General features: G+C 39.9%; 1 protein-coding gene across 5 annotated transcripts in view; it reads right to left on the reverse strand.

Moving 5' to 3' along the window:
* LOC135198621 (LETM1 domain-containing protein 1-like) overlaps positions 1 to 15,000 on the reverse strand; it is a 237,517-nt gene that overhangs the window by 92,758 nt on the left and 129,759 nt on the right. For all 5 annotated transcript variants that reach the window (XM_064226374.1, XM_064226373.1, XM_064226372.1 and 2 more), the window contains one exon: positions 10,718 to 10,831. In XM_064226374.1, the coding sequence (XP_064082444.1) occupies positions 10,718 to 10,831 (114 nt within the window). The remainder of the gene's footprint in view (positions 1 to 10,717; positions 10,832 to 15,000) is intronic.

The raw sequence follows: 15,000 nt of genomic DNA on the forward strand, positions 1-15,000 counted from the left end.
AGTGCGATAAGAAAGAAATTTGTGCTTGCGCGCCTGCGTAACGATTGTAAACAAAACAACACCTTGATCCGTGAACTCCCAGCATCCCCCAAGGTGCGTGATTCAAAAGTTTTCGGCTGGTAGGCCAGGCATAAGTTTATTTCTTTCCGCGAATTTTAAAAAAAAAATTTTCGAGCCGACGTATCATACGTCCATTCAGAAATCGGGGAGATTTTGACTCGACGCTTAATACGTCCATTCGGCGTTTAAGGGTTAACAAATGGCAGAAAACATTAACACTAAACTTTACGAAACACATTAGAAAACATCCTCTTCTTTCCGTGAACTTCAGCAACATTCTTGAGACCCATGGCTAATAACGCAAGTCATTAAGTTCACACACACGAGTTACGTTAACAAATGAAATATGTGCAAGCACATATATTTTACGGTAATGCTGCCGCAAAAAATGGTCAAGAAATGCCTTTACATAGAGGCATGATGGGGCAGATGCTGACCAATAGGAGAGCAGGATCTTACGGTGGTGACTAGCATCAGGAACCAATGGGAGAGCGGGAGGATGATGGCGAGTCTACTGAGTTGGCGGTGTGCCAGTTTTAAAATTGTTCTCGGCGGCCCGGGCGAATCTCAGACTTTATCCTTTCGCAACCTGAATTATTTTCGTACACAGAAGCAAAAAAAATCTTTGTCTTTACTTTCGTAACCTGAATTTTTCGTACGAAGGGACTTTCGTATGTAGAGGTCCCACTGTATATATATCTATATACTATATGGGACTGCTTCGCGTTATTACTGTCGCAAATATACAAAATAAAGCATTAAGTAAACAGTAATACTACGTTTCCACATTATTAAGAAGGGATATGTTTTTCTTGAAAAATCTGCAAACTTGTACGTGATTATTTTGTCATAGTTTTATATCCCTGTCCTCTATAGATTTAGATACTGAAATAACGGTAAAACTGGAACAGACACTTTATCTTTCCTCCACGGATTTATCTGACAGGCCTTATCTTGAAAAAGTGTTGCAGCTTGCAATTTTCCAACTAACAAGATGTTGTTGAGGAAAAAACACAACTAATTGAATATATAAAGTATTTTATACAAATATCAAAACAGTGATATAATCTAGACATCTATCATTATTATCATACATATAATTACAGAAACTATCTGTATGTACAGTATATATAAATATAAACAGAACAAGTCCACAACCATCCTGCAGTCAAATTTGTCCCTATTTTTGTATTTATTTTTATAACGGAATTTCCTGGGATGTGCAAAACTATCCCAGAATTATTAAACCTTGAAAATTGTCCAGGATCTCGGGATCCCAGGAAAAAACCTTGAAAATTGTCCAGGATCTCTGGATACCAGGAAACAAACCCAAGTTGTGGATCCTGACTTTGTTCATCACCTCTCAAATCATGCAGAAAGGTGGGAATGTGTACAGGTTTATGTTCAACCAGTTCAGCAGCATTGTGTCTGTCATCCAAACAAGATTTTCTGGGAGTCGTGAACAATAAATCAGAATTCTTCAATGCTTTTGAAATTGCAAAAAGGTCTACTGACAGGTTCGCCTATAATAGTTTCCACAGGTCCTTACACATCTGAGGATGAAGAGTCCATTCCGTAGGGAGTACCTGCTTACGATGACTCGGGTCATCCGCAAGTCTGTTGAGTCTGCTCTGGATGAACCTGATTACCAACTTAGTTTTGTTGTTAGAAGCCCACATAAGAAGGGTTCTCACTTCTTCGTAAAGAGAGAACGAATGAGTCCCCTCTTGCTTCTACATTTACAAAAGGGCTGTCATGTTGTCGGAATGCAGTCACAATTTTGTCAAGTACTTCCTAAGCAAAATGTTGGAGACATAGTCGAATCAATGACACCTCCTTTAGGTTGATATGTCAGTGTTTTTGCTCTTTAGACCACAGTCCCGACACTTCTTGGTCGGCCAGAAGGGCTCCCCATTCCAGATCAGATGCGTCTGCATAAAAATCTAGGTTGGGGTTCAACAGATACAGGGACTTGCCCTACAAAAGTCTGCTTTTCAAGTTCCATTCCACCCATAGAGATCCTCCGTGATCTCTAATGAGAGAGGAAAAACTAACGTACCATGGTGTTGCTTCCTGTCCCAGCTGGCTTCCAGGTAAAATTGAAGAGGTCTCATATGCAGTATTCCAAAATGGAAAACTACTCCATGGAGGCCAATGTTCCCAGCAGGCTCATCCATTGGTTCGCCATGCATGTCCAATGTGCAAGAAACTCCTTTACTTTTTCCAGGCAAGACTGAATGCAATTGGGGGATGGAGAAACCTGAAAATTCTGAGTTTATCAGCATCCCCAAATATAAAATCTTCTAAGGAACCAGCTGGGACTTCTGAAAGTTGATGAGTATGCAAAGTTCTTGGGCTAAAAGAATTGTTTTCTTGATGTCCTTCCTGCACTTCTGCTCTGACTACAAGCTAAGCAGCCAGTCGTCACGGAAAAAGGATATGTTTATCCCCTTTAGGTGCAGCCATTTGGAGAGAGGGGTGAGGACTGGTGTAAAAACTTGCGGAGCGGTGAGAGTCCAAAGCATAAGGCTCGGAGCTGGTACTTCCTGGACCTCTGATGTACCGGGATGTGGAAGTAGGTGTTTCTCATGTCTATGGATGCCATCCAGTCTCCTTCCTGAATGGATGACTTGATGGATTGGGAAGTCTCCATCCTGAACTTTGTCTTTTCCATGAAAAAGTTCAGGGGGCTCACATCCAATACCAGCCTCCACCCCTTGGGAGCCAAAAATAGACGATCGTAAAAGCCATTCGTCTTGATGTTCTTCACTTCTCTGATTGCTCTTCTTGAGTAGGGTAGCCACTTTGCTTGTGACTGCTGAAAACCTCTCAGAGCCTGCTGAGTAGGCGGTCAACACAATGGGTCTGTTGACCAATAGAGGTTCTTCCTTGAAGGAATCTCATAACCTTCCTTCAGGGCTGAAACTAACCAATCTTCTGCTCCTCTTTTCTTCAACTCTCTCCAAAAAAGACAGAGCTTTGCTCCTACAGGTGAAAGGCGGACCTGTTCTTCACTCCTGACGGGAAGGCTTAGTTGTCGACTTTTGAGCAGGTCTGGCTAAGAAATGAAGATTGGATCTCGGTCTTTGATATCTTGATCTACTGCCTTGAAAGGGCAGAGTCTTCAACAGGGATACATTCCTAGTACTTGGAGGAGTCGGGTCTCTCGAGCACCTTGAAGAGTGAGCGAGGAGGCCTTGGGTGCTCTTTTTCTCAAGTTCCAACGATATCTCACTTACTGTAGAGCTAAGAAACATGTTGGTGATCCACAGTGAATATAATAGTGCTGATATCTATGAGGAAATCACACACTTTCTTGTAAAAGAGAACCACAGGTCTCTCTTCTTTAGAATTCCTAATGCATATAGCGATGATAATTTTTGTGTCCCATCTCTTATGCTCTTATCAGTACACAATAGGACATTTAGCCAATCTGATACTATTTCTATAGGCAGCAGGGAATAATTCTCATTTTCCTTGCTAAAGCACCAACTGTCCAATCTAAAAAATGCAATACCACAAAAATCCTTAGGAGGTTCGTGAGTAGGTGGTGTATCTCTGTCGGGAGAACATAACCTTTGCTACATTAAAAGCCAATCTCTACAAAGAATCTATGAGACTGGAGAAGTCTTTCTGGGAAAAGGCAGCCATTCCCAGAGAGGGAGCTTCCCCGGTTTCCTATGATGAATACCTCCACCAAACTAAGCGAGAATGGGGATAACTAAATGAGGCTTTCCTCTGCTCCCTTTACTCAGGGAGCTAACTATCTAGCTCACCAAGAGCCTTCCTGGGCAAGGAAGAAAGAACCATCTTGGGAAGTCTGTCTTGAGTAGGGTGGTCTGATAAAAAAGAAAGAACGTCTAAGCTGGATTGGTGGGAGCCATGACGTAAAAAAATCCGGGAAAATCATGTAGGAGGCAGTTTAACAATGCTGAATATACTGTAGCATCCCTGAATACTCTGGGTGAGCAGAAGGTACCGTGGGAATACTCGGCAAAATTTTCATCATAGACCTCTTCTCATGAATTGATGAACGAAGGAAAAATCTTGAGTGAGTCAGATGCCCCTGGGAACTCAGACACTAATGGGTGCCCAGGGGATGCCTGTGGGCACTCTAGCGCTGTTGGGGGTTCTTGCACCATCAGGCACTCTCTAGAAGACAATGATGAAAGTTTGGAGCAAACCGAGTCTGATGTAGGCCTTTTCAATGGCCACTATTCGTCACTATAGTGCCACTGGTGCCTATTCTCAGGACTGTAGCCCTCAGAACTCAAGGACAGCCTGTGCACTTCCTTGTGGATGCCTTTCAAGTGGCTATCCTTCATTGCATAACCTGGGATACACAGGTCTGACTGAGGGGACAACTGTCTCTGGGCAATCCCCACTGACCTCCCTATGGCCTTCGGTATGACTGCTCCCAGATGCTGGGGAGTACGCCAGTGACCTTTGTGTAGGAGTGTCGGCGGGACGAACAGCTGCCTCCTCCACTGACTATTCACTAATACTACATCATCTCTCCTCTTTATTCATGAGGATAAGCACCAACTTTGCCAACTGGTACACTGTTTCTACAAACAACACCATTTTAGTATTAAAGATTTTACTAATCTTTGATTTGAGGCTGGCAAGGGGGTCAGGGTCGGAAGTGGGGGAGCTGGGTATGGGAACCGGTAAATCAGTAGGAGAACTGGGAACAGGTGACAAAGAGGGAGCAGCATGGCACAGAGATATTAAGATCGAGATCATCTACAGACTTTGCAGAACTATCTAATGTCTTAGATCCCACCGTCTTAGACTCGGCTCTAGTGGCTGCCTTGTGTCTCTTATCTCTATCCAATTTCGACAACCTAATAATTTCTACTTCTTTGCATCCTATCCTTCACATTCGTTGCAAGTCTTGTCACTAGAACATTCCTGTCCCCTGCAATTAATGCACAAAGTATGAGAGTCGTGCTTCTCTTTCAGCAATCTTCCATTGCAGCCTTTGCTGCAAAAGCTCACACTAACAGCACTAGTGCCAGACATATTGAATAGAGATCATAAGTGAAAAAAAGTCAAATGTGTGAATTGTCTTAATATTTGTCTAATCAGAGAGCTAAATAAAAAACAATTCACAACGCCTTAGGTTACCAATACTTCACCAAACCATATGTAGGAAAAGTCAGCGAAATCCAAACCAAAGCTGACCGCTCACAACTGAACTTCAGTTGAGAGCTGGCAGGAAACAATTGACTAATTGCTGGAGCTGTTCCTCTCTTAACCCAAAAGTGGCCGGGACTATTACCTACACTAGAGCTACCACAATATTCACATATTTTAAGCTGCCAGCAAGTGAAACTGTGAGCAATGTAATTAGTTAGTACTTTAAGTTACATACATTTAAAACTGTGTGTTGCTCCTGCCACTTTCCAGTCTTTTTCTCTAAATTCCCTTTTTCACATTTTAAAAACAGTCACCACATCTTCAGAGTCTTTTGTTAACACCAGTTGGCCCACTTCCTGCAGCCATTTGTAGTTCTTTCCATTTCCATGAAAACAGCAGCTGGTTCAATTCTCTTACTTGATATACATCATCATCTCAATTCTTCTAGTTCACCGCCGTTGTTCTCACATTGGATATTGTGTTATAACAGAATTGAATCATTAACTGAATTAATCTTTCTAGATCCTGTAACTTTATAATGGCAATTTAATTATTTGCCCTGGTTTTCTTTTTCAAGAACCACAAATATGTGATATAATCTTTTCCTCATTGCATGGAATTTTTCCTAAAGTTCCCTCCTTATTAACATGGCTTCTCTTGTTGATCTCTTAGACATTCCCCAAGCAACTATTCCAGCATTTTGTTGCAAGCTCAATAATATTCTCATGTAAATTCTACATTTCAATGCATTCCTTTTTCTTTTCCAAACCAAGGTAATTAGGGAGAGTTGGAATAAGAAAGGGCTCTTTTTTCAAGTCTTCTTGCCCAATATTCAAGCAAGTTTATGAATGTCCTGCTCTTCGCTCCTTCTATTGTCACAAGTTATTCAAGACATTCCTTGTGCTTTCCCCCCCTCTACATCTACCCAAGACCCTATTTACCCTCCACTAATATATTACCTTAAGTTCCATCATATATGCAATAATAACTGAGCTCATATACATCTTTTTCATGGTCAGTTTCAATGAGTAAAATTAATCTCTTGCAAGGTTAACAATCAAGACTTGGGTATCTTTTCAGATATAACAACATCACAGAAAAACTTTTTGACCTCATTCTCCTTGATATGCAGTGAACCCCCTGTATTTGTGGACTCCAGATTCGCAAACTCATGTATTCACAGATTTCTCTCTGGACATATACCCCCATTATTCGTGGAAAATTCACCTATTCGCGGTATTTTTCTACGAAAAATATCCACAAATTCCTTTTTTTATCAATTTCATCATAAACGTGATAAAACTATTAAAAAAAAAACAGGTAGTACTGTGAATACGCGAATCTCCCACAAATATTGGGTAGATATGGTCCATAGAGAAATCTGCGAATATGTGAGTTAAGGGATGTCCACTGTTCAATATATGAATACTAATAGTACACCAAACCTTCATTTGTCAAAACCAAAGTAAAACGGTCCTCGTATGATAGGTTTAATGAAAACAAGAAAAAGTGACAATACTAAATATTCATGAATGGTTTATCACAACACATCATTACCTCAAAATGGCAATTTTTTTCATTAAATCTATATTTCATAACTAACAAACCAGCAGTCTTAACATAAGGGGAAAAATTGTCTAGCACCAGCTGGAGTCTGGTTAAACAAAATTTACAAGGAATTGGTGCATCAGGAGATGGCAAACATGGCGGTGAGGAGGAGGAGCTGACCTCCCATACCTCATCTCGGAAGCATCGCATCAGTTTCCTCTAGCCCAGGTAAAATATGAGAGGTTGGCTTGAGGTGGACAGTTTATGTTAAGATTGCAGGATTGTTAGTTAGGAAAAATACAACTTGATTTAAAAATTTGTCTTTTGTTCATATGTAAGTGATTACATAATAAAAATATGGAATGTTATTCCATATATATAAAAGACTAAAACTAAATAGGTCAACCAGATTGCTTGCAGGAATGTGATCAGACCAGAGACGCTAAGATGACGTATACAATAAAAGTAGGCTAAAATAACATGCCGTCACCTGTAGTCATTCATTTGTTTTGAAACATTAGTCCAAGCTCCCTGCTTGAGACAACTACCGCGACCTATAATTCAAACGGCCTACGTGATCTGTAGTGTGTCTCATTTGTATGTATGTTCATATGTTCGAGCTACTGTCTGCTTCCTTTATGTCTTGTAACCAAGATGGTAGAGAATAGAGTTAGCCATCATCATTGGCAGACCTGTACCTCTTTACCTAAGCTTTATCATGTAGAACAGAACAGAATAGAATTAGCCATCATCATTGGCAGAAGCGATCAAGCTATCATCATTAAAAGACCTGTACAATCCTACTTGATCTTCACCATGTAATCTCAGAGAATATAAGTATTTTTTGTACTTCGTGGTTTCTACTAGAACCTCACATCATTGCCGAATCATCATGAGTTTAACACATCGTCGTCATAACCAAAGAAGATAATACCGACTTCGTAAGAGATCTACAAACCCCAAGACACTCCAATGAATATGGAAGTGCAATACCAACCGACTTAGCATAAGATTATCGCAATTCTAACATTACATCATAGGGCGCCTTATTATACAAGGCAACAGCCCTAATACATATACAGAACAAAACTTTTGGTCTTCACATAAGATAGACTTACTCTTGGAGGGAGGATAGAGAAGCCTATGGACCGACTAGAGGTTCAGCTCACCTGGGCTAACTTCCTACAAAAAGAGGGACATATGGAGGAGTCATGTGCCTCTGAACTGTAAAGTAGAAGGTTACTTACCAGCCAGAAATCTGGTTTAGAGACAATGTGGAATTTTTGTTACACTGTCTTGTAGTGAAATAAATAACTTTAACTGTCAAAGACAACAAAACTACATTAGCCACCAGCCTTGTTTGTCATCATTTCCTTTCTCCCCTCATAAGAGAGAGGAAAGGACTTGCTTCCAAAATAGTGTGTATTGTATAAGAACAATCAAGTAAAACTAATGGAAAAGAGCTCTACACACCTGAATCTGACCAGCTCCAGCGCCTAATGGATAATTTCACTCCACTGCCTGTCAGTAGAGGAGAAAAATTATAGAGAAGAAAAAGACCAGTCATTCTAATGATCTCCACAAAATGCCTCTGCAACTAAGGGGGCGTCCAAGTCCTAGGGTATAGAATCCCCAGGCCCTTCCCGGTCTTGATCCTCCAGAGCTGCTTGCTCTGCAGGAGATGGACAGTCACCACAGCCCCCTGGCAATCTCTTGCCTACTCAGGCATAGGTCCTGTCCAGGGCAAGGACTGACTCAGAAATGTAGACCTCCATGAAACCAGCAAACCTAAAGGAGGTGGCAAGGACAGGTAAGGGATCGCAAGCACCTTGCTGTCAAAGAATAAGGTCCTCGCAGGAGAGTGAGGCCGTGGGCAGTCATTAACCTGTGGTAACAACATCCACATGGGTTGGGGAGAGCAGTCCCGCTCAGTCAAATGGGGGCTGCAGCTGTTCCACAAGTGTCCTAGTCTTCTTAGAGGTTGGAGCTTCTATAGATGGAGAAGACTGAGCAGGAGACATCCTCTTGCCTGGCCTGGTTGCCAGGACACTATTCCGGAATCCCTGAGCTGCTCTCTTTGAAGAGAGGGAGGGGGTGAGGGAGTACCTGCATGTTCTCTGCTCACCTTCTCTTGCTGGGTCGTGTTGCTAGCTGGGTCCTAGTCTGTAGATTGGGAACCCTTGCCAGTCAAAGTAGGTGAGCTACTAGAGCCGGTACTGGTACGGTGGGGGAACCCCCCACATAGCAATTGTACCCATGTGCTCGGCAATGGGAACAGTGGCACTCGCTGTACCACCAGCAGGAGACCCATCGGACCTCTCTGAAGAAGCAAGCTGGCCACTGTAATCTCTACAAGACTTCCCATGGGAGGGTGAGGCAGCCTCCTTCCCTTGCTTGCTAGCTTTGGTAGAAGAGGAGGCAACAGCACTCAACAATGATGACAAAGATAACAACAAAGACTTCTTTTTCCTTTTCAAGGACTACCACTTGCCAAGTGCAGCTTTCAACAACAATGTAAGGAGGAGGACATCATTCAGAGATGATGTAGATGGCAGAAACTAGGGACACATCACTGATGCTGCATGCAGGGTTACCAAGGAAGTAAGGGTAATCCTACAGCTGGTGGATACTATTACCAATGAAGTCATCATGGTCACAGTCAAAGCAGTTACTGGAAGGTCCTACCCAGCCTTCATGTGATTAATCAAACCAGAAATACTTGGCTTCCCCAAGAGACTTACGGAGAACTACAACACCTGGAACAGAAGTCGGGTTAGGTGAAGGAATCTCCCTATGTCCTAAGAAGGAGCGTCCACCTGAGGACAATTCGATCGAACAAAGAGATTCCAAGACACTGGGTCGATTGTCTTTCCCCACTCAGCGGCTCTATACCAAAGTAAAAGTAAGAGTCAGCATAGGGAAAACCACTCCCTTGGGAGTGGTAACAGAGGGCAGAAGTTTGGTACGAGGCAAGAAGGAACCAGAGAGAACCTTCGATTTCACCAGCTGGGTATTGCACTCCGACGACTCCGGAGAAAACTTCTCTCTCCTCATCCTCCAAGCACACTTCACCCAGTTCAGAAGGTTAAACCCACAACTCTGAACACGGACTGTTCTGGTTACATTTATGCTTGTAAAATGACACAAAACCTTAATAGAGGAGAGGAACCAGTTACACCACCTGTCCTTCCCTAGACAGTGCCTAAACACCAGCAGTTTCTTCTCCAAAGATGGCTAAAGTGATTGAGCAATTCACATTGTATATCAGACAACAAGTACACATAAGTATATTAAATCAAAAAAGGTATACACAAACAGCAAACAGCAGTTGAGCAGAGAAGCAACGAGACATCTTCAAACAATGGTGGATGAAAGCAAAGTGGAGTGCAGTGCAACAGGTGGGTGGAATGGAATGGAAAATAGAGCCTAGGCCAAAGGCCAAGCACCGGGTTCTATAAGGCCAAGGTAGGTCTGAAAGGTGTAACAGAAGGAAAACCTCGCAATTGCACTATGAAATACGTACTGTAATTGTTAGGAGAGGGTGGAGAGCAAGATGGAAGAAAGATAATGTGAATGGAGGTAGAGCAAAAGCAATGAAAGGGGTCACAGCTAGGGGCTGAAGGGACACCACAAAGAACCTTTAGTAATGCCTACAATGCGCCTCATGAGGTCCAATGACAGCACTAACTCCTATGGGGAGGTGGGTAGGGCTTCCCATACCTGTCTATAGTTAACGACCTTGATTGAAAGTTAAATAGCTGTTCAGGCTTGTGCCTACAAGCTAAACCTCTATGTAAAGAGCTTCTGGTTTGTATTTGTGTAGGGGAAAAAAAGTCATTAGGATAAAGGTAAATGAAAGTATGTGGAGAAATAAAAATAAAAGGCAGAGTAACTCTACATGACTAAAGATGGCAGAATTTATATACTAACATGACACTAATTCACAATATATCTAAAAATACTGTACCTGAAGACAGGACGGGCATTAAAAAGTCTTTTCTTTAATGCCACCAATGCAAAATCATGCCGTTGCTTTATATCCCAAAAATGATGGCACAAAAGGTGTTTTGGAAACCAGTAACTGAAAATAAAAAGCAATTACTTAAGATATCAAGTAGTATATAGCATCTGAAATTATAAATGATATTGCAATCTTGAATTTTAATAACTATCCTTATTACCTCATCTTATTTTACTTTAATGTTAACGCTGTATTTTAAAATACACGATCACATACAGTAGTTGATTATTTTGAGAATACAATATCGAGTTAAAAAGAGTGCAAATTTAGCAATCAATGTGTCGATTTTTTAAATGTTTATGCTTTTATGTTTAAAATGTGTATGAAAATATATTACGTAAGGGTATTTTTATGTTTGTACATAAATGTGATACAAATTAGGTCAGCCTTTGTAACTACGCCCCACGTTGTCAGGGGATGTTTTTTCATGTTCGTTCTTGTCCGCCACTGTTCCGAAAAATGCATGGTGTTAATTTTATGAATTATGCATCTTTTCCATAAATCCTTTAAAAAGTTATACATTACTTCAATATTATTGTACTATACAATACTACAGCAAATCTAAGCCAGTATTCTGCGGAAGCAGCCAATGTGGTTTGAAATCAGCTGATGGCGAATACGAGTTTGTTTCGCCATAACGCAATTCTGAGTGAATTCTCTTGCTTCTGGTTAGCATAAACGAATATCTAGATACTTGACTTATATGAGACAAGGTTATTTTTCCTTATACAACGTGTTTTTAGGTGGAAATATGAATATGTCTCGTTGTGAATAGGAACACTTTTTTATCGTTAACAGATTACGTTGGCGCCATGTTTATTGCGTAAAAAAATTACGTGATTCCGTTCGCAATTCTCCTTTATATCATCGTAATATGAACTTTACGTTATTTATCTTATATCGGCGTGAAACCAACAGTAAAATGTTTTCTTTCAAGCACAGTAGTTTTGATTAAAATTATTTTATCTCAATTTTATCTACGGTTGTGTTTGATGGCATACGTTTACAGGAGTTTTATCCTTGTTGCCGATGTACGATAATAGTCACTAGCAGCATGAACAGTTTTCTCAGCTTCAGTTATCACTAGGTTTAAATTTAACAATATATTTCCCGATTGATCTTTGATCTATATTGATCTTTGATCTATAGCGAATAAAGTTATTACATTAAGATATCTCAGTTCTATTCTATACATAACGCCATTTATAAAAACTACGGTAATAGTGTACTGTACTACGATGTTTGAAACGGATGTTATCCAATTCGGTTGTTCTTAGAAAAATAAAAGTCGTTTCTCGTTCGGTTGTTCATGGCTGTACTGTACACGTTCACGCAACGAGTATAACGTTAAAACAATACTTTCATCATTCTCTTTTGCTGTTATTTTACTTATATAACTAAAAGATGGATAAAGTTAGGCTATTGTAATTTGGTCTCTCATGAAATCGGACTATCGTAAGACAAATTATCCTAACTTGAACACTACAGCTACTTGTACACTGTACAGTACTACTGTACAGTAAATTCTATAGTACTATACCGCATAAATAAAATTTTACTTATTGCATTATTGTGGGATTACGGCGCCTTTGACTGGTCTAGTTTAGAAAGAAGGTGTGCAACGGCCGTAGGCTTTAAAATCGCTTAGCGTTGAAAATCACTTAGCGTCAGCAGCCAGGAACGGAACCCCTGCCGCTAACCAAGGGCCGCCTGTGTGTGTGTGTGTGTGTGTGTGTATAGATATATATATATATATATATCTAATAAAAGGAGCCCATAAAAACATCAAAATACAGAGAAAAAGTACTATATTTCAGAGACTGCTGTCTCCCTCTTCAGGTAGATGAATGAGAAAAGTTTACAGAAAAGGTGGTATTTATACCAAGAGGTCCATCCACAAACAAGCCATTTTAAGTCACCCCCGCTGATAATCTTCCTTTAATCTTCTTAAGGGTTGGTTGAATGAAGACGTCGTCGATCGTGTCCGAAATCCATGCTCCTTTTGAGATGTTCATTACCTGCCTCTCTTTTTATAAGCGCCGATTCAAATCATTTGATCTCTTGTACCGCAGTTGTTGCTATAAATTACACGTGACAAATTCCAGTTTATTCTATGGTTATGTTTCATTTATATGGTTGAAAATAGCCAAGTTCTGTTGTCCATACCTAACTGACCGTTTGTGTTGTATTAATCTCTGGGGAAGGGATTTACCTGTAAACTGATGTAAGATTGGTCACAGTCCTGGCATGGGATTTCGTATACCCCAGAGTCCTTTGGAGATGTCTTTTGTTGGACGTTAATCAGGGATTTGGCTAAGGTGTTTGGGTAAGTAAATACAAAGGGTTCGAAAAATTTTCCGAGGGGGTTGGTTATTCTCTTAATCGTGTCCAGGTGGGGAATTATTATTTTATTGTTGGGTGTATCTCTGGTCTTGTCTTTAGGGGGTCGGTAGAAAATTACGTTTGCTTTGTGAATTGCTTTCTCAATTATATGGTCAGGATATTTAAAGACGAAAGTTGCTTGCGAATTAGTTCAATTCTTTTTCCAGGAATTCTGGGGAACAAATTTTGTAAGGCTCTTAAGAACAACAAGTTACTAGCTACAACCTTATCTTGAATAGTAATTGTCATGATAGCTAAAGTAGTGAATGTATGAAAGTGAGAACGTTGGTTTTCTGTATATGGTAAATTTGTATTCTGTCGTATCTCTGATTATTAAAACATCAAGAAAAGGAATTTTGTTGTCTGTTTCCCATTCAACTTTAAATTTGATGCTGGGCACTAATGTGTTTAATTTCGAGAGGAATTCATTGAAATTGCCCCACCTATTATCCCAAAATGTTAGGATATCATCCACGTATCTCATCCACAGCATGTTTTTTGGGTTTTATTGCATTTATTACTGTAGTTTCAAAGTATTCCATGTACAGATTGGCTAGAAACAGGACTTAAAGGACTACCCATACTACACCCAAATTTTTTGCTTGTAGAATGATTCCCCGAATGAAAATACGTTATTAGATGCACATAATTCAACTAGCTTTATTATTTTGTCAAGCGCCAATGGGAAATGATCTGAATAGGGGGATAATTTTACCCTTAAAAACTGAAGAACGTCCTGTACTGGATTTCGGACACGATCGACAACGTCTTCATTCAACCAACCCTTAAGAAGATTAAAGGAAGATTATCAGCGGGGGTGACTTAAAATGGCTTGTTTGTGGATGGACCTCTTGGTATAAATACCACCTTTTCTGTAAACTTTTCTCATTCATCTACCTGAAGAGGGAGACAGCAGTCTCTGAAATATAGTATTTTTTCTTTTTTTCTATGATTTTGGTGTTTTATGGGCTCCTTTTATTAGATGGAATTCTGTTGTTACAGAACATTTTTTACCAGTCATATATATATATATATATATATATATATATATATATATATATTATATATATATATATATATATATAGATATATACAGTGTTCCCCCCGTATTCGCGGGAGATGTGTACCAGACACCCACGTGAATAGCTCGAACCCGCGAATAGTTAGAACTCCCCTCTAAAAATACCTATATCTGCCTATCTTGAAAGTTCAAATACCAAATGTCTACTTAAAGTATTATCCTACATCAAATATACCACTGAATTTGTATTATTAATATCATTTTAAAGTCATCTTAAACATTTTACCATTAGAATTATATACACAACCAATAGCAGAGAGAGAGAGAGAGAGAGAGAGAGAGAATAACTCCTTACGATTTCAATAGATTGAAATGAACGTCTATAGGCAACACTTTTTTCCCCTCCTATAAATATATACATTTCTTCAGATAAGAGAGAAAGAGAGGACTGTGCAATTATGTTTGTCTGTCTATCAATTCTTTTGCTGAGAGCGAGAGATAAAAGAAGGAAGAAATAAAAACAAAACCCAATGTATCTACCTTATGTAAACATCCTGCATCAAATTTACCCTAAATTATTATCATATTACTGTATTAATCTTAGAGATTGTATTAATATAATTTCAAAGTAATCATAAACATTAGTACCCTTAAAGGTATATACTTACATACGTACTTATAACACTTGCAGCCAAGAAAGACACAGTTACCACTATGATAAGTATCTTGTGGAGAGAGAGAGAGAGAGAGAGAGAGAGAGAGAGAGAGAGAGAGAGAGAGAGAGAGAGAGAGAGAGAGTTGTCCTTCCTTACAGTATTTAAAAGAG

The sequence above is a fragment of the Macrobrachium nipponense genome, chromosome 22 (genome assembly GCF_015104395.2).
Source record: "Macrobrachium nipponense isolate FS-2020 chromosome 22, ASM1510439v2, whole genome shotgun sequence".
In the NCBI taxonomy this organism is placed as follows: Eukaryota; Metazoa; Arthropoda; class Malacostraca; order Decapoda; family Palaemonidae; genus Macrobrachium; species Macrobrachium nipponense.